Here is a 21,002-nt window from a genome sequence, read left to right as displayed (position 1 = left end):
GGAAATTAAATTGAAGTGAAATCAACACATGTACATTCATTTCGTGATGTCTCACATCAATGGAAATAATTAGAACACATCCACGATGATTGGTCATGGAAATATAACCTGTCAAAAAAAAAAGGTCTTTGTGGCTCAACTTGCCCCAGCTAAGGGGTAAATTGCTCCTCCTTAAAAGGTAAATTGAACCACACGGTGGTAAGTTGACCTCTTGACTTTTTTGGTAACGTTCCAAGAAGTTGATGAACCAATCTCGAACTAAAAGATTAGGGACATTATTAAGAATCTGTTTAGCTACAAGACCAACTGTTTACCCAAGTTGAATTGTGATCTCTTCTACACTACCTGCTGAACGGTTAGCTTTCCAGCTCTCGGGGACAGGGATATTGTTTTTCTCTGCCATTACGTAGGCTAGATCACGGGATTTCTTTGCCCTGAGGCCATGGAACTGGTCAGCCAGTTTTTTCACATGGTTTGCAAGGTCTTCCTCCATCTCCTCTGTGAAGACCTTCTTTGTGTTTGCTGTCCCTGTGTAGCCTGCTACCGTCACTTCCCCTCCCTCTTTCTTTTTTTAGGAATCTGTGTAAGGTTGACCTGTTAATATTTCTCTCTGTGGCCTCTTTTCTTACGGATTTTCCACCCTGGACTTCGGTTGCTGCTCTCTGCATCTCCTCAAGGGGTGCTGAGCCCCAGTTTGTCTTCCTGCTGTATTTCCTCTGCATTCTAGCATGTCTACAATGTTACACATATTTAAAAAAAACAACAAAAAAAAACAAAAAACAAATCATTATGTATTACTACACTTAAACACGTTATATCTCTGACACTTCAGTGCCTCATTGTGGGGTAGGTTAAATCACTGGGTCAATTTACCCCAAGCGTTTGGCTCACTTTACCCCACAGCCACCATTTTGTTAAAAACAACCTAGCCTAGCAATTCAGGCTAATACCTAGCTACACGATTCACATGGTTTTATACATTGATAGTCCAGCAACACATTTGATGTATGTTTTTAAATATAGTTAAAATTATTTTGAGTTTATATTCATTATTCATGATATATTGAAAATTTACTCTGACATGCAAAAAATGATTTTTGGAGAATAAAAGTTACTCAACACTTTAACTTGTGTTTCTGTTTACCATAGAGAGCTTGAAATGAGGCGGGCTAACTAAACCCAGAGTCATGTGACCACTGATTCGTACCGTCTCCCAAAGACAGGGGGTGGGTCAATTTACCCACAGGCTCAACTTACCTTGTTCTCCCCTAAATATTATATAATATATTATAATATTACATTATATCAAATTGTATCATATTATCTCATTTATACTATTTTATATTGTATTTTATTTTTTGGCAGTTTTGTATTTGGACTAGACAATAATGTGATTTAGGTGCAGGTTCAAACAAGCTTTTAGCTTCCTCTTGTCCCTTTTTGAACATTGCAGGTATGTTAATGTCTTTTTTTCTTGGTTGTTGCTTTCATTATTAAAATAGGCTGGATTAATTGTAATATCATTGCTCTTTAGGCAACAAATTTTGTACAAATTTATTTTTCTACTTTTTATTTCTAAATGTTTGAGATAATTAAAAATTAAAATCAAATATTCTTATATAAAGAGATTATTTTATTTGCCTTATACACTGTGTGTTTGCTTCTGTAATTCGAATTAAGTGATTAACTCATCTTATCTGGAGTCAATACCTTGAGTTCACCTTTTTGAATTTGACCGTAAAGCCAACATGACATTTACTAAACAGTATGGAAAGAAACTTGGCCAGAATCTTGGCTGGTGTGTTATTAATCCTACAGTACCTGAATGCAGCTTTACGTCGTGTCGTATACGTATCTGATGACGCACTGACGCTGGTGGAGCGGAAGTGTGTTGGATGTTTCGGTCATTTCCTCCGCTCCTCTTCGCCGTCCTCTTTTTAAATAATCTCCACTCGGAGTGAAGAGAAAGAAGAGAAATCAGTGTTTCATCTTTTCTATCGAGGAGGAGAAACGTTTAGGAGTGAGACCGAGCCGCCATGACGGGGGAAAAGCGGAGTTAGGTAAGTTTGGATCGGACTCTGACAGCATATGGATACGCTGATGTTAACGGTACTACAATGATGTGCTGTTAGCCGGTTTATCACGGAGCTGCTGCTCACATCAGGAACTACATCTGAAGCTAAGGCACATTAAACGTTATATCTTATTTAAGTGTAATACTTTGTCACCCTATTGTACCATTTCTCCTCATTTTAATGTATTATCTTTATCTTATATAACCGAGAGATAAGCCATGTACTTTCCTTGTATTGTCCTGCTTTTTAAAGGGACTGGAGTCGAAATAAGATAATAGTATTTCTGCAGGGTTTCACTCAAATAAAACAGGAAAACTCACAATATACTATGGGAAAACACAATAACAGGCTGTTAGCATAAATGCTAATCAAAACAAGTCGTTGTACATTATGTTCTTGATAAGCACAGAATGTAAACAGCTGTTAAGGTTAATAAAAAAAAACTTGGGTCACAGATTTAACTTATTTTAAATATTTAAAAGGAGAAAAAATCAGTCAAATTTATTTATTCCTGTCCCATCTATATTATCATTATTATTTTTATTATTATTATTATTATTATTATTATTATTATTATTACTATTATTATTATGCATACCAGCTATAAAGTGTCCTGCTAGAGATGATCTAAATTCCTGTAATATTCAATATTCTGTTCTGTGATTTGTCTTTGCTAGGGATGCACGATATTGGATTTTTTTTTTTTAATGCCTTTATCCAATATGCCAATATTTTACAAGTCATTCAGCCTGTATTGGAAGTAGCATACAGTATTATGGTGCAAACTCTTATCACATTTGTTATGTAATGTAAAATGTAATGAAATAAGCCTATGAAACACAGACTGTGGACATGACACCATGCACACATATTGAAATGTACATCTAGGGTAATTATAGAGACATTAATGGTGAAGTAAACATCAAAATGTAATGCAATGTGTGGAGTGTTAATTCACAAACACAGTGTAGTAATTTTTAAACATATTCGTGATTTTCTTTTCTTTTCTTTTTTTCAGGAGAAAATCCTCAAACCTGGAGCAGGATCCTGATCAGACTGCCGGCACCATGAGGTGACGACTGTGACATGTTGGATTTTCTCTGACGTGGACATATGGCAAGGTAACACACTGATAACAGCTCTGAGAAAAACAATGTTGAGCTGTAATGGTTTTAGGGTTTAATCCTCAATATGAGAAATAATCAGATGGTGTTAATACCTCAGCTACAAAAATACAGGACGAGCTTCAAAAAAAAAAGTTGGGTATCTTTAAATATTCTGCATCTCCAAACTTTCCGAGCAGAGCTGGCTCTGGAAAAGTCACTGAATTGAAAACAACATTCAGAATATTCAATTAAAATAAGTATTTTTTGAGTTTCACCAGTCTTTTCCACCCCGTGCTTTGTGATTTCTCTGTTTCTCGACTCTCACACACCACACTCTGTGCCCTCCCTCCACAGGATCAGCTTCTCCTGCCTGCCGGCCTCCTGGTACTGCAGCGTGTCCCTGCTCTCGCTCAGCTGCTTCTCCAGGCAGAGGCTGCTGCTGCTGCTGCTCTTCATCACGTCCGCCCTCCTCCTCCTCGTCACCTACCAGAAGCAGCTGTGGGGCCCACACCGGCGGCAGGGGTACAGAGTTAATAAGTGAGTAGAGACACGACTGGAAAGGAGAACGGCTCTGAGAGCGGCAGGGCTCCTGGTAAACACAGCCAGCTGATAACAACCTCATCTGGTTTTTATTTGAAAGCACAGTGGACTCAGTCTGTGGGACTGAGAGCAGCTGCTGTTGGAGTCCAAGGACACGCTGAGATACTGAGGAGACTCTGATGAGTGGAGGGGAGATGTTAGCAGCTTCAGAGGCTTTTTAGTTTGTGGTACAAGACGTTTCATCAGGAATATTCAGTGACAATAAAGTTAGTATTAAGGTAGACTGTACTTTCTTAGTAATGATGTTTTTTTTGTTGAGCATCGTGAGTTGAGTAAGTTTTGAACCTCACTTTGTGGAAACTTTGCAGCTGAAGAACTTGTTGATGCAGAAAGTGAGCCGCTGGAGCTTTTGCTTCCCTCTGCTCTCTGTTGAGCGACGAGTATTTCGCACGTTATTTACTTTTTTAGTTTAAGATATTAAGCACCAGTCCCAAATGTTTGCAGTTTTTCAAACCTCTACATTTTCATTAGGGTCTGGGATGATGTCGTTTTCCCCGGATTCACTTCTTTTACGATTTTGGGGATTTAAATTGTAGAGATGTCCCAATATTACATTTTCACTTCCGATACGATACCGATATTAATCCCATACGATATCAGCATCAAACATGCATATTTTTATTACTTATTTTGTACTATGTTTGTCATGTTAGAAAAGGCTTGATTAAGTGATATTATTCAAAAAAATAACAGTAATCAGCAACAGTAGGTATGAGGAGAAAATGACCCATTTATTATTAACCAATGGGTAACAGAAATGTTGACATTAATGTTACGTCCCGGCCAAGGGGTGCCCAGGACACAACATGCAGAGCCCTCTCTGCTTGCCCAACCCAACAAAGGCCAAAGAAACAGGTTATAAATTAGGTCAGGAGTTTTATTGACTAACCGTGAGCACAGCCCAAAACAACAAACAAAACGTTCCTTCGAATCTAACCTTACCTGTGGAAAAGAACCAATGAAAAACAAATGGCACGTATCTTACCTAACTAAATCTAACAAAAACAGGAGAAAAGTACCAATAAAAGAAAGCGGGCTTCTCCCTCCTGAAAATTCGCCTTTTTGGCTTCACACAAATCTCACTAGGGCTTTACGAGGACAAACAGGCGGCACGGCTCTTTGTTTGGCGTGGCAAGTCAGAGAGAGCGAGGGCGGGGCTTCCACTGGCTTTTAAAGATGGAGATGTCTGATCCCTCCAATCGGAGCTCTTCCCCCAAAACCCGTCCTCCAGCTGAGCACCAATCGCACCGACCGTCCTCCATCTCCACCTGTTGGGCTCACTCACGCACTCACACACAGGGAAGAGACACAACTAACAAAACATATACCAATAAACAAATACATGACTGACGGTCATGACAATTAAACATAAGAATATACTTGTAATTGAATAAAATAAAGAATAGATTAGAAGACCCAGAAAATAACCTAAATAAAATAAATAAAAACAGCAGGAGCAGAGTCTTGAATGGACTGCTTATATCAGAGATTTTTGATGCATTCTGATACGATACCAATACTGTTTTTTTTGCTGATATCGGACCAATATCCAATATCAATATCGGACTGGGACACCTCTATTAAATTCTTCGATACTTCAGATTTTTGCGTCAAACGATGATGATGTATACTGACGATATCAGGAGACATTTTCTCCCAAAAAATGCACACCACACGTGAGTCAGTTTTTAGGATGTATTGAGGGGATCGGATACCTATACCTGTTTTCCAACCCAGACTTAAAACAAAGACTAAACTACAAAAAACAAAGTCTTATCCATGTTTTTGTCTTATTTTTAGTAAAAAAAATGTCATGTTCTACTCAATATGAGCCACATTCAACTGACGAGTCCAGAAAACTGCCTTGTTATAAGTTATTTAAAGGCGAAAATGAGGCCTGAACCAGAAAAATTTGCTTGAAACAAGAATAATGTATTAATACAAGTAATTTTTTTGTTCCATTGACAGATTTTGTTTTTTGACTTGTTACAAACAGCTCAGACCTCATTTTTGTCTCTCTATAACTTGAAACGACATTTTTCTGGACTGGTCAGGTGAATGTGGCTCAGATTAAGTTTTAAAAGACATTTTAACTGAAAATAAGACAAAAACACTTGATAAGATTTTAGTTTTTTCAGTGTTTAATGAAGGAATCAAACTTGAAAAAAAAAAATGAAAAAAAAGCATTGAAAGTTTTCCTCCCACTCTTCACACTTATGTTGTAAAAATCTGTCAGAGTTTTTAGTCGGTTCTCACCGTTTTTCTTACTGTTTCTAAAGCCTGATTTAATCCTTACATTGTTGAATTTTAATACCTTTCTCTATAAAAAAAAATCACTCATTATTTTCTGACCTTTTATTAATTTATTTGGTTGGACATTTTATTTCAGACACTTGTGTGGTTGTATATCAGGATGCTTGGTTTGTCTCTACTCACTTTATTCTTTACCAGGGTGGGCTTAAAAGATTTAATGGAAAAAAAGACATTAAAAAGGAAAAACACAGTTCATATGTTGACAGTAATTAAAAGAGACATTTGTACCAATGTTTCCAGTAGCAGGATATAAACCTTGTGTTGCTCATTATGAGCTGAGCCAGTGACATTATTATTTCATCGTCTGAATCAACTTATCAACCTATGAATTTGTGCATGTAGTTTCTGAGAACAGCGTAAAATGTGGGCACATTGTTATGAACAAACATGTGACTTGCACTCAACCATCGAGGTAATTTAAGAAATATTCTGAAAACATTGTTATAAGCTTACTGTAGCTTTTTCATATGTCACACAAAGTACAGTTTATTCTATAATTTATAATCTGTGTCTTCCCTTTCAGGTACCTCTCTATCGCAGAGTCCATGGAAGCCACAGACGTCCTTAATCCCGCTCTGAATTATGGGATAGTGGTGGACTGTGGCAGCAGCGGCTCTCGGGTCTTTGTGTACTACTGGCCCCCCCACAACGGGAACCCCCACACCCTGCTGGACATCAGGCAGATGAAGGACAGAGACCGCAAACCTGTGGTCAAGAAGATCAAACCTGGTGAGAGGAAGGAGCTTATGATTCATGAGTTTCAGATTTTTTGATGAAACCATCAAGGCGGCAAAACTGGGACCTCAGTTTCCCCAGTTCTTAAATCTGAGCATCAGTGAAAGCAGCTCAGCCTGAAGTAAAGTCCAGACAGTTTGTAGCTGTTTGTGATTAAATGAGTCACATCAGCAGAAATGTTTGACATTAGATTAGAGACGCTGGGTTTGTCCCATGAGCTGTGTTAGCGCCACGCCGCTCTTTGAACCCTGTGACATAACACAGCGACGCCATGCTTCATGTTTTCAGGAATGACAGGAAGGGCAGCGAGCACTAAATCATCAGTGGTCAGATTATTCATGTATTAATTTATCTAATCTACAGGGTTGATGTAATAACCAGTATTAACTTGGTAACAGATGTTTCTGAGTCAGGGAGCATGAAATAAGATAAGGCTAATACAATCTTCTACAGAGGGGAAAATAAGTATTAAACACATCAACTTTTTCCCATCACATTTATTTCCAAAGATGTAATTCAAACAAAATTTCTCCCAGACATTGGTATTAACTCAAATAATCCACACAGGAAAAGAAATCACAACGTTCAGGTCCATAAATAATGATTATGGTGAATTAAGTACGATAACACAGGAAAAAAGTATTGAACACACCATGGAAAGGCTGTATACTTTGGACAGGAAATGCACCATACCACCTGAAATCTGTCAGTAATTATTACTTGAACTTCCAATTAGTGCAAACCAACATCAGCTGGGCTAGAGCAAATTGATGGTCCTATAAAAAAGGTGTTTTTTTCACCAAGCAGTTAAATAGCACACACCTCATGATGGGTAAAGGCAAAGAGCTCTCTGAAGACATTCACAACCTGATTGTTGCTCAGCATCAGAATGGAACTGGTTACAGACTTATATCAAAGCACCTGAATATTCCAGTCAGCACCATTGGGGCCATTATTCACAAGTGGAAGAAGCACCACCTTACCATCAACAGGCCACGCACAGGAGCTCCTTGAAGATTTCTGACCAGGGAGTCAGAAAGATAGTCAGAAGAGTACTCAACCAGCCAAGGACCACCCTGAAAGTGCTCCAGAAAGACTTGGAGGCAGCAGGAACAATTGTTACAGAGAAAACAATAGGCAATGCACTCCACCACCATGGCCTCTATGGACGCTTAGCCCACAAGACTCCATTCCTCAAGAAAAGGCATGTTGAAGCTGGTTTAAAGTTTGCTAAACAGCAGCTTGACAAGCCTGTAGAATACTGGGAGAATGTTGTCTGGTCAGATGAGACCAAAACTGAACTTTTGGGCTGTCATACTACAGACCATGTTTGGAGGAGAAATGGCTCTGCACATCAGCCAAAAAACACTACACCAACAGTGAAGTTTGGAGGTGAAGCATCATGGCATGGGGTTGTTTCTCATCTCATGGTGTTGGCAAACTTCATATAACTGACGGAGCAATGAATGGAGCCATGTATGGGGAAATTCTTGATCTGAATCTGCTGCCATCCACCAGGATGATGAAGATGAGACGTGGCTGGACCTTCCAGCAGGACAACCATCCAAAGCACACGGCAAAGTTGACTCTCAAATGGTTTCAGAAAAAGAAAATCAATCTGTTAGAACGGCCTGGTCAATCACCTGACTTCAATCCAACTGAACATTTGAGGAAAGAAGTAAAGAAAAGGGTTCACTATTTTAACAGAGTCTAAACGAAACCAGCTTTGCTCGGTGATGTGATGTGAAGAATTAAAACGTTTCTCTCTTTTCTTGGTGTTTATCGATCTTTACGCTGACTTCTTCCTCAGTTTCCTCTCCCGGCCTCAGAGCGCTCGCTGTGGGTGTTGAGCTTCTTCTTCTGTTTCCATTTCTGCCTGGTTGAGCCTAAATGTGTGTTTTCTGGTTATTCTTTATCTCAGGTATCTCCACTCTGGCAAAAACGCCAACTCAGGCCAGCGACTACCTCAACCCTCTGCTCAGCTTCGCCGCCGCTCACGTCCCGAAGAACAAACACAAAGAGACCCCGCTCTACATCCTCTGCACTGCTGGCATGAGGCTGCTGCCGGAGAGGTAGGCAGGCGTGTGGGACTGTGTGGAGAAACTGAAAGATCTGAGGATTACTGCTCCAAAAACTGAGAGATATCGAGGTTTTCTACATTGTAGCTTAAGGAAACTATAACCTCATTAGCATTTTCCTCTTGATTCCTGTGGATTTCCAGTGTGGAACAAGCAGATTTTTGGTCATAAAACAAATTTAATTGCATGTTTTATGTTAGAGACAGGGTTACAAAGTTGAAAGTTGAAGCGCAGTAAAATAAAAGTTGAGCTCTGAAGGTCGGGTCTTGTTTTGCAGTCAGCAGACGGACATCCTGGAGGACCTGATCGCTGACGTCCCTCTGGAGTTTGACTTTCTGTTTTCCCGCTCCCACGCTGAGGTCATCTCCGGGAAGCAGGAAGGTGAGGCGGCACGCTGTTTCACTGCCATGAAGAACGTGTTTACTGAATGATTTAACGTGTTGTTTCTAACCGCCGCCTGCCTGATGTTTGTGTCTCCTCATCCTGCCTCTAACGGCGTCTCCTCTGCACCCTGAAGGCGTGTATGCATGGATTGGCATTAACTTTGTGTTGGGCCGCTTTGATCACGCTGACGAGGGTGAGTGTGGCGGTTTAATGCACGTGATGCTCTCTCTCTGACCAAATATCACGTCATGGACTCATTTTTGTCGTGTTTCCAGAGGACGTCACAGTCGAGGTGACAACAGGCACTCAGAATCAGCAGCCGATCAGCAGGCGGCGCACGGTGGGCATCATGGATATGGGCGGAGCCTCTCTGCAGATTGCGTATGAGGTGCCAAGCGCCATCACCTTCAACTCGCCGCAGGAGGTAAAGAAGTGCACCTTAACCTGACAGATTAAATCTGTTTCAGTGCTGTGCAAAAGGGTGGTTGGAGGGGGGGTTTGCCCCCTGGTGGCCCAGATGTTTAAAAATGCACACTGAAGTGTCTTTGCTAGACAAAACGTGCCCTCTTGGGAGCCCAAACATGTGCTAAAGTGCCCGCCTTGTAGCCAAAACACATCAAAGAGCCCAGTTGGGAGCCATAGCGGATGCTAAAGGGCTCTTTAGAAGCTAAAACATGCGCTAAGGAGCTAATTTATGGAGCCAATATGCACGACAAAGTGCTGTTTTTGGACCCAAATGCATTAGAGTGCCTGTTTAGGGGCCAATATAGGCATTGAAGTGCTCCCTTGATAATCCTTTGACGTCGACTAATCTTTTGGTTATTTTTTCGATTAGTCGATCAATCATAATTATTTTGTGTTTCAACCTAATTTGTCCTTTAAAATGTGCAGACCTTTATAATTCAACCTGTGTGTCTTATTTTCACTGCATTTACCCAGAGTTAGGTTCTCTCCTCTGATTGGTCAGCCCTGTGTCACGTTTGTTTGTTTGTTTGTGTTGGACAGACCTCTTATTAGTGACTTTGTTCGTGTTTTCTAATGTTTATTTGTTTATTGGGGCTTTGCTCTCTGTATGATCCTGCCTGACTCTCTCCCAGCTCTCCATGACAACACGTTTAGTTTCGTTTCTCTACATGAGCTATTTCGCTCATGCGCACTCCTCCCCTCCTCCTCCCGCTGAGTGTTACCGGTGCAGTGTGAGTTTGAGAGTGAGAGCTCCTTTAGATAAATGTCCTCTCTTTTCTAAAGTTCGGGGAGTTTTGACACTAGTTTGTGACTCAGATCCTAAAAAACTGTCTGTAGCAGAGAGTGAAGGAGACTCTCTAAATCACGTTATCAGACGCTAAACTTCGGGAGCTGTCAGGCTGTCCAAGCCGGAGATGCAGAGCCTCCGTCAGCGCACAGCGCTTTCTGGGAGTGGAGATTTTTCCTCATCAATATTCCTCACGTATGAACTTAGTGATCTTTTCCCGTAAAAGTATCTGTTAACGTGCCGCCTCATGCAGTGAACTGAAGTTACAGATGAGCATCACCCCCTGGTATCTCATGAAAACAACAATAAAAACCATAATACGACGCGTCGACTTTTAGAAATTACGTCGATTTAATTTTTAGGTCGACGAGTCGATTATGTCGACTAATTGTTGCAGCCCTGGTCAAAACACATGCTAAGGTGCTCTATTATGAAGCTGAAATGCACGCTTAACAGCCCCTTTGGGAGCCCATACACACAACGGACCTGCTTTGTAGCAATAACAAACACTAAAGTGCACTGGAGAGCCAATATGTATGCAGAAGTGCCCATTTGGGAGCTAAAGCATGCGCTAAGGTGCCCTTTATGGAGCCAAAACGCACTCCAAAGTGCTGGCACTGGAGCCAACGTGCGTGTTAAAGTGCCGTTTTGGAGCCAATACACACACTTAAGTTCACTCTTTAGAGCCATAACCGTGCTTAAGTAACTGCTTTGGAGCAAAACAAACGCTAAAGTGCCCACTTTGGTGCCATAATGCACACTCAATTGCCCTTTTAAGAGCTAAAGTTTGCACAAAAGTGCCCTTTATGGGGCCCAAAAGCATGCCAAAGTGCTGGCTTTTGACCCAAAATGCTTTGGAGTTCCTGCTTGGGAGCCAGTACACATATTCAAGCGCACTCTGAAGAGCCAAAATGCAGGTTAAAGGGCCTTTTGGGTGTAAAAAGGTGTGCTAAGGTGCTCTTTTACAAAGTCAAAATGCCCTCTTGGGAGCCCACACACATAATAAGCCAAAATGAACACTAAAGTACACTCAATAGCAAAAATGTATGCTGGAGTGTCCCCTTTGGAGCCAAAGTGCATAAAAGTGCCAAATTGGGAGCCAATACATGCGCTGAGGTGCCCTTTTGTGAAGCCAAAATGCACTCCAAAGTGCTAACTTTGGAGCCAAAACACATTAAAGTGCATGCTTGGGATCTAATACACACACTAAAGTGCACCTTTGAGAGCCGAGATGCATTAAAGATCCTGCTTAGGAGCCAATACGCACTCTTGAGCGCCAAAGCGTACGTTAAAGTGCTCTTTTTAGGAGCCAAGAAGAGAGCTCAAGTGCCCCCTTAGCTGGCTAAAACCACTTAACTGCCCTTTGGGTGGAAAAAAACACAACCCCCTCTGCTGGTTAAAATATGAAAGCCCGCCCTCTTTGGGAACACACTGTCACTCTGCCCTTCAAAAAGTCTGTGCCCATCTCTGATCTGTTTCATCCGCTGTGGAATAATCTGCTGGTTTACGTGGGGAAGGCTTGTGCACCTGTGTGGGGGATTAAGCCAGAGTCCAAACAGCTGGTCTGCAGTGAGGTCATCTCCGTGTGTTTCAGAAAGAAGCAGGAAAGAGCGTGCTCGCAGAGTTCAACCTGGGCTGTGACGTCGAGCACACGCAGCATGTTTACAGAGTCTACGTCGCCACGTTCCTCGGCTTCGGCGGCAACATGGCCAGGCAGCGCTACGAGGATCAGCTGGTCAACAACACACTGGCAAAGAACAGGTGCAAATGTGCAAAAATGACAAATTATTCTTCCCTTTTTCTCACAGATAGTTAGCTCCTGATATCTGAAAAACATTAAGATCATAAACCAAAGACTCTTTCTCCAACAAGAGCAAAAAACCCGCCCAAAATCCAGCTCTAATACAATAAATGTGTTTAATGAAAGCTTGTTTTAGATGTAATTAATGGTAATCTTTAGTCTGTGTTTTCTCCTGCTGAACAGCACCTTCCTTTTATATTACGCCTTTAAAAAAACAACACATGTTCTGTAAATCCAAGCAGATGGTTCACAGAACGTAGTTTACGTCTGCTCAGATCAGGCAGGCTGTTGTTTATGGCACTTCTTCTGATGCTGAATATGAAAATAAAGTCTCAAAGGAAGAAAGCAAACAGTCTGGAGTTGATCATATTTAAACTATATTTATGTAAATGGTTACAAAATGTAAGGACCCCTCCCTTCATCCACTGAACCTCTGCTTGGTCCTGGTCCAGGTTCCTGACCACACAGACGGGCCTGAGCGAGAACAAACCGTACCTGGACCCGTGTCTGCCGGCAGGTCTGTCAGACACGCTGGTCAGAGACAACCACACGCTGTACCTGAGGGGTCAGGGGGACTGGACTCACTGTCAGGAGGCCGTGAGACCCTTCCTGGGACTGCACAACGGCACCATGTCACCAGGGGGCATCTATCAGGTACAAACCTCAGACCAGGTCCACAACAGGAGGCTGAAAGAGAGAAGGACTTTAGAGTTTAACTGGATTGATTGCATTGAAAGTAAAGCCCAGTTTCCACCAAGTGGAAACTGGGCTTTAAACAATAATTAGTCTGACATGCTACAGCTCACATCTGGGGTTCCTCAAGGATCAGTGTTGGGTCCTAAATTGTTTATGGGTACAGTGGTAAAAGAATTGGATGCCTTGACAAGATGGTTAAGTATCATAAATAGTGCTGTCAGGTGATTAAAAAAATTAATCTAATTAATTACAGGATTTGTAATTAATTAATCTAATTAATCACATTTTAATCTCATATCTGCTTAAGGTCCCAAAATAAAGAATTTAAATTCCAGGACATTAAAATTGCATTGAAAGACATTTAAAAATAAGGTGGGAATATATACAACACATTTTAGGTACCCTGAGGCATAAGGAACACATGAAAAAAGTTTGATGGTTCTATCTTTACAAAATCTACACAGTCCTGCACCTAAGATAAGCTGATTTGATTTTTAGGACGGTTTTTGCTTCTGTTCACATTTTTACTCAATGTGGACTCAATTTTCCCTGCAATATGAACTTCTATACTTCTATGAGGTCAGGAGAACCAGGGCTAAAGGCTAAAAACTGTGAGGAACTATGTACAAAACACTTAATTCAAGTCTTGGATCAAAGAAAAGTGAAGTATTCTCAGTTTAACATGCTCTGAACACACAAACTGTTGCTGATTGGTGCAGAGCAGCCCCAAGCTGAAACATGACACCAGGAAGATGGAAGCAAATTTTCAAAGAATTCTTTATATTTAAATACAGGACCTTTTTTCGATCATTCAGGGCTTGTTTGATGCAGTAGAGAGTGTAGAATTATCTGTTTTTTACAGAATTGAGCAAACGGTTGATTTTCTGTAGATTTTAAAAAAGGACGTGTGAATAAACGAGACGTGGACGGCAGTCCCCTTAACAGCGCTCTCTCTTCCCCCCAGTTTAAAGCATGTTGCTAGGTGTGATACATTCAGGGACCGTTGGAAATTTGAAAATCTGACGAGAACGCCACTTTCTTCATGTAGGACAAACGGTTTGTAAATGCTAGACATTTGAAAATAAGTGCATCTTTGAACGCCTCGCGGGTTTGGGATCCAGATTAATCTGCGTTAATTTTTATGACGCGTTAATTTGCGGTGTAATTAATTAATCTCATTAAAGCGTTAAAATGACAGCCCTACTTAAAATATTATATCTGTTAATAAAATTGTCTAACCTACTTACAAATAATTTCTGTCATATTTTTGAAAATTGTGGAAGCAAGGATACTGGCCTGTAGTTGGAGAAAACATGTTATCTTCATTTTTGTAAAGTGGAATTACTTTTGCTATTTTCATTTTTTCTGGAAAAACCCCTGTTGAAAATGATAAATTACATATATATGCAAATGGTTCAATAATCAAATCAATTATGTTTTTAACTAACATCATGTCCATACCTACACAGTCTGTGGATCTTTTCCTTGCACAACTTTTCACAATACTGAACTTTACTTCTTTTCTTGTCAGTGCTCAGTGGATGAATAACTCTGAACTCACATTTTTGGAAACTTTTGGTCTTCAACTTTTTTTGTTTTCAGGCTCCCATCAACTTCAGCAACAGTGAGTTTTACGGCTTCTCTGAGTTTTTTTACTGTACGGAGGACGTACTGAGGCTAGGAGGACAGTACGACAGTCAGAAGTACTCACAATCTGCAAAGGTATCCACCAGCAAGTTTTCAGTCTGTGTTGATTTTTTTGTGGGTTTTTTTTATAAAAGTTTTTGTATTTTTTATCTTCCTGTCCTTGTCCTGCAGGAGTACTGCTCCACCAAGTGGTCAACGCTGAAACAGCGTCTGGACAGCAAGCTTTTCTCCCAGCAGGCCGACATGGGCAGACTAAAGTGAGTCGTGAGTCGTGAGTCGTGAGTCGTGAGTCGTGAGTCGTGAGTCATGAGTCGTGAGTCGTGAATCGTGAGATGGTGGTGTTGTCTCAAAACCACAGGTCTGATTGTGGGAACTGTCCCCTCACTGAGACGGAAATGAATAACTGTGAATTTATCCGTTCTCCCAGGTTGCAGTGCTTCAAGTCGGCCTGGATGTACGAGGTGTTGCACTCGGGTTTCCGTTTCCCCACCGACTACCAGAGTCTGAAGACGGCTCAGCTGGTTTACGACAAAGAGGTGCAGTGGACTCTGGGAGCCATCCTGTTTAAGACTCGCTTCCTGCCTCTCAGGTAAACACTTTTATCCAGACACACACCTGGACCACACTTCATACACAACTCTGTCAGGTTGTTTAAAAATGCTTCAGTAAGAAGGGGGATAAAGACCGCAAGAAAAATTCTATCTACAAGTCTACAAATTAAAGTCATGGTTCTGTTTTAGCTTTTAGCTTGTGCTTTAGCCTTTAGATCAGAGGTCACCAACCTTTTTGAGCCCAAGATCTCTAAACCCAACCAGCATGTATGAAAGATCTGCTTAGGCCTGTAACTGTAACAAATTTTGCTAGACAATTATTTTCAAAATATTATTGCCGATAAATGATATTATTGTCAATATTATTATTTTTTTCCTATTTTTTCATTGATGTAATTATGATAAATGGGATAATAAAGTGAGTACACCATATCAAAAACAAGAAACTTTAACTTCTTAAAAGTATTTAACTGTAATTAAAAGGTCAGGATCTTTTAAATAAAATAAAATTAAACAAAAAATATAATAAATTTAACAAACAAGAAAGAGAAAAAAATACAATGAAAATGAAATGGACTCTATTTTAGAAAAAAATACATATCAATGAAAATAATTAATAATAATCAAAAACAATAAATCATAGACCCCTGAAAAAATGAAACTCCAAAAAAAAAACAACGATAAAAACTTTAGCCTAAATAAAAGGGAGTTTATACAGTTCCTGAATTGTTAGTAACATGTTTTCCCAGTCAATCCGTACTGTCTGTCAAACATTTTGAACATTTCTGGCTTTAACCGTATTGAAGGGCTGCATTTCTTTGGTAATGTATCTGTCTTTGAGCGCCACCGTTTGGCGCTTTTATTTCTATTTACTTTGCCGACCAAAAGCCTCAGTAAGAGCAGATTGTCAAAGAACAAGGCTCCGCTGCACCTCCCCTTCTTCTTCTTCTTCGTCGCCACTATTTTCAAACAAATGCCACATATCAGCTGGTTGGTGTTCATGAGCTCACACTTTGTTCATTCTGATAAAAAACAAAATATTCCCACACTGGGACTGTGGCAGGCGGCTTAAGAACCGTATCTTTCGTGCCATCACTCATATTAGCGTGTGTTTCCTCCTTACCTCTCAGGACGCTCGCTTCAGCTCTCTCCGTGTGAACGCGCGAGCAGCCCCGTCTTCACCCCAAAGATCGCATTTTTGACAGATGCTCACTCCGCTATAAATCTGCTAAATCCGCTATAGAACCTATGCACCCCGATGTTAGGAAAGATAGACGTAGTGAGCCATCTTCTCATTCAGCCTCTTTGGTCCAAAGAGAGGAGGAAAACAAACATGCACGTGTCAGTTTATCCAGGCTGGCAAACTTATGTTGACCTAATCTGTGTGAAAAATATGTTTTTTTTAGGTATTTTTTCAGGAATCCATTCATGGAATTGTCAGAGCTGTACGACTTTTACGTTTTTGTCTAGAGACCCAAATGCGGCAGCCTGTGCGAAACTGAAAACTAAAATTTTATTTTGAAACTTAAACTGACAGTTTCCTGTTGGAGATAGGTCAGAGGTGTCTGCATATGAGTTTTGTGTGTCAATGAGACAAACATTTTGACGTTGGTTTTATCTCTGTAGGACATTCCTAGTGGCTGCTAGGGCCAATTTAGTGTGACTGGTTGGGGACAGAGAGCATATTATGGGATGTTGGAGGTCAAGTTTGGTATCATATCAAAGATGTTGGCGCCCGTAATGTATCTACCAATTTTGTTGAGTTTTTGAGCATGTTCAGGGGATGTAATGGGTGATTTAGTGGAAATCAACAGGTTTGATTTCCTCAAGTAACTTTTCCAGCCATAGTCAGCATTTGTTTATAATGTGCGAGCTTTGGGGAGGAACTCCATCATGCTTGATGAGGAGTGATTCATTTTTCTTTTATTGTCATGATCTACCAGGGAAGCTTCAAAGATCGACCAGTCGATCGCGATCGATGGGTTGGCGACCTCTGGTTTACAGTGTTTTAGACCCTTACACTGTGTGTGTCTCTACTAAACTTCATCAGCTAGTGTGGTGTTGTCATAGAGACTTCAGCATGCTGTAAATCAAAGTGTGTGTGTGTGTGTGTGTGTGTGTGTGTGTGTGTGTGTGTGTGTGTGTGTCTCCAGGGACCTGCAGCAGGAAACGCTGAGACAGAACCACCCCAGCTGGCTGCGCTCCTCCTTCGTCTACAACCACCACCTCTTCTCGCTCTGCATCCTGGTGGTGGTCCTGGCCATCCTGCTCTACATCCTGCGCCTGCGGAGGATCCACCAGCGGGAGCAGAGGCAGGCCGAGGTCCTGGACCTCATCTGGGTGGAGGAAGGGGAGGCGCTCATCGCCTGAGGGACTACGACGAGTTGGGAAACACTGACCTTGGTCTCGTCCTGCAGGATGAAAGCTCCAGGTGAGGAGACGTGAAGTGTTCATCCTGGAAACATGTTCTCAGAAGAATCAGCTCCTCACCACGTGAATCATTCCCACTCGCTGCTCGTTCCTCCTGGGATCCAAAGCCAGTCTGTGTTGGCTCACCTGGATTCAGAGAGCTGAAAATGTCTTAACTGCTGAGCAGGAGGGTGGAGGTTAAAATTCTCCGCTGAAGAGGAGATTTAAAGCACGAACAAGGCTTTAAACATCCTTAAAGAAGATCCTGTTTTCAGAGAAGTGTTCCTCTCTGAGGATCTGAAACATTTGTCTCCTGCTGCTCTGCTCTGTCTTTGCTTAATCCACGATGATTTACTTTAAGTTTCAAACAGAAAAGATTCAATTTATGACATCCAAGTCAGATTAGAGAAACATCTGAAATTGGAACACTTTGAAAATTGGATGTTTTGGCTGAGAGTGACATTTTTCCTGCGTCAGAAGATGGAGATAAATATTATGACGGCTGCAGCCACTCCTCCTCTCACTCCACCGTCTTTATTCCAGATACTTTAAGATAAATTCAAGCTTTTAGATTCTCAAGATGTGTCGATTCAAACATGATATGGAGAGGGTGAATCGTTTGCCTCCTCTTCCTCCAGAAGCGATCCAGCACTTGAGAGCGCAGTGATATCAAAGTGGACTATCATCATCATCATCATCATGAGTGCAGCAGCACTTTGCCGCCTTCAAAGCCTGAAAGCATCCAAACAATTTCCTGTAAAGCAATCGTGCAGGCTGATGAAGTCGTCGTCGGAGTTGGGCGTCAGATTGAGCTTTCACACTCCAGGCCGAGACCTCCGACGGTCCACGAGGAGGAGCGGCGGAGCGGAGTGGTGTTTGTACTGAAATCTGCGCTTACAGCAGACGAAGACGAGGAAATGTTTTCTCTCTGCTCCTTTTTGAGAAAGAAAGAGATGAGGTTTCACTCTGCCCCTTTTTGACCCGTTCTTTACCGTACAGCTCTGTACGACGCCACTGTTCGTCTTTTTAACGATGCTAACCAAACTCAGACATGCTCCTTTCCTCAGCCTCACACTCCAGGAAGCTTCAATCTTGTATTTTGCTGGACTGCTCCTGGGTTAGCAGAGTCCAGAAAAAGAGAATCTGTACAATTGTTGTTGTATCACCGCTTTAAAGTGAAGGATAGTGAACAAATCTGAAGCTAAGTTTGGTTAAATTAAAAATTAAAACTAGCTTTGGCGTCCAACTACGTCGTCATGCTAATGTCTCCATTTGATCGAGTTACACCCTTTGAAAAAGTAGACTTGTGTGTGCAAATATATGAATTTTAGAAAAAATTGACTTTCTAAAAAAAAATTAAAGAGGGGGTATCATATTTAAAGAGGGGGTATTCTTTTTACCACATTTCAAATATCACATAAGGATCTCCTAACTGGTTTGCTGAAGGAGTCAGGCCTTAAACACCATAGTTCTGCTCATAGCTCCACCTCTAGAAAGGCCTCAAAAGGGCTGGCCAATCAGAGCGGAAGGGGGTTTGTGGAGCTGGGAGCCTTAAAGAGACAGCAGCTGGTTTTCTAAACCACCAAGGCGAGGGGAAATAGGCATGCTTTAGAGCTGAAAAATGCATCAGAGGGACAAAATAAAGAGTAAACAAAGCACAGTACCCCCTCTTTAAAGAGAGAAAAATGAGATGTGTGCGGTTTTGGCAGAAGGGAAACTTTAAAGTCTTTACTTTTATAGATCTTAATTTTTATGAACATTTCATTTCACCTGCTGCAGTGTAAGACTTTGTTCACTCCTCTCATGTTTCTATTTTAGCTCCGGCGTGGCTAAAGGCTAATGTTAGCTTTTCACTGTCAGATTCACTTTGTTTCTGTGACGTTCAACCTTAAAAATAAGAAGTCCAACATGATACAAGCATTCCAGCTTCCCCGTCAGAGGAAAACGGCAGCCATTCGTGGTTATTGACTCGGCTCGTAACGGCGAAGCTTCCTGTGGAGTCAGGGAGACTGTTTTTAGCGAATTAAAGGAAATGCCAATGCTGGGGGACATGACTCATCAAACTCACACGATGATGATCCCGTCTGTCTGTTTGTTTCTCTGCGACCTGTGGTGCTCATGTGAGGAGGATTCTCTAAACTGTGACTCCACTTTGCTCTCCGTCCTCATCTGTGATTTAAAAACTGTGTTAAAGAAGTTTCTGGATCAGCGGTCGGACGTTTCAGGACACTTTCAGACTTCTTCTGAGGTGGTTTCAGGATTTCTGCTGCTCCTGTGTCTTTAAGGGAACAATCCTTGAGTGTGTCTTTCCAGAGCTGGGCATTGTGCAATGTTGAACTTTAATTCATCTCAATTAAAACTTGACTTTGTGTTTTTAATTAAGGAACCTGTAAAATTAATGTGAATTCAAACCATTCCAATCCAATAAAAGCTCTTTTTCTAACAAACCACAGGAGTTTGTGTTTCCTGTGCAGAGACGTGTTTGTTCTGCCTTTGAATGAAAATCTGTGTGACGCAGTGGAAAGACGTGTGGGTGTTCAGCCCGTTTCCACCAGGTGGTCCACTACGGATCAGTGCAGCTTGGTACGGGTTGGATTGGTAAAGCCTGATCCTGTTAGCACAGCCCACTGTCCCCCTTGTGGTAGGCAGCGTGTAAGCCAATGCAGATTGCCATGTCAGCTACGTAATAGCGCGACGGCCCAGCAACGACACAGTACAACCCCTAATAAATCCAACAAAGGAGAAAACTGTGACACAGTAAACAAAGAGCAACGATGAAGACATCCAGCAATCCCAGCAGCCACTGCTGTCACACAGGAAGTGACCATTCTTTCCACCAATCAGCAGACTGCAGAGTTGTAGCTCCACCTTCTGGGGGTGGGGTCAGTATGGCTGACACCCAGCAGAAGGGAACCACAAAGTGGGACGGTACAGGTCGTTATTCTGAGGACCTGTCCTGGTTGAAGTCAGAGGAAACGCCACAAAATACGAGCTGCACCGAGAGCAACTAACCTGAACAGCTTGGTTTGATTCCTCATGTTTTTAAGGGCTCACAAACACATGTTTCTGCCATCCAAGAGGACAGCTCATTGTGTTTTTCCAAACAAGGGGGCACTTTAGACCAGGGGGACACTTCAGAGCACTTCTTGGCCCCATAAGGGCGCTAATGTGCACCTTTTGACTTCCAAGAGGGACATCTTCTGGCCCCCAAAAAGGGAACTATGGTGTACATTTCGGCTCTACAATGGGCACTGTTGCGCTCATTTTGGCTCCCAAGTTGGTACTTAAGCACCATTTAGACTCCCAAGAGGGCACTTTGGTGCACCTTTGGTCCCCAAAATAGAACTTAAGCACC

The 21,002-nt window shown here is 41.6% G+C and overlaps 1 protein-coding gene across 1 annotated transcript; it reads left to right on the top strand.

The window, feature by feature from the left end:
* The first annotated feature begins 1,850 nt into the window (after window positions 1-1,850).
* LOC141811191 (ectonucleoside triphosphate diphosphohydrolase 7-like) lies at window positions 1,851-20,089 on the top strand. Its single transcript, XM_074699154.1, has 14 exons — window positions 1,851-2,060; window positions 3,094-3,196; window positions 3,536-3,718; window positions 6,618-6,823; window positions 8,751-8,901; window positions 9,185-9,288; window positions 9,425-9,484; window positions 9,567-9,715; window positions 12,138-12,304; window positions 12,797-12,998; window positions 14,643-14,762; window positions 14,859-14,944; window positions 15,115-15,276; window positions 17,392-20,089. The coding sequence occupies exons 2-14, from the start codon at window positions 3,189-3,191 to the stop codon at window positions 17,606-17,608; spliced, it is 1,815 nt and encodes a 604-aa protein (XP_074555255.1). The 5' UTR covers window positions 1,851-2,060; window positions 3,094-3,188; the 3' UTR covers window positions 17,609-20,089.
* Window positions 20,090-21,002: the final 913 nt, after the last annotated feature.

Source organism: Halichoeres trimaculatus, unplaced genomic scaffold (assembly GCF_033239565.1).
Source record: "Halichoeres trimaculatus isolate MK-OKI-2021-1 unplaced genomic scaffold, fHalTri1.1 fHalTri1_scaffold_2, whole genome shotgun sequence".
NCBI classification, from domain to species: domain Eukaryota; kingdom Metazoa; phylum Chordata; class Actinopteri; order Labriformes; family Labridae; genus Halichoeres; species Halichoeres trimaculatus.
This window is presented reverse-complemented; position numbering and strand designations above follow the sequence as displayed.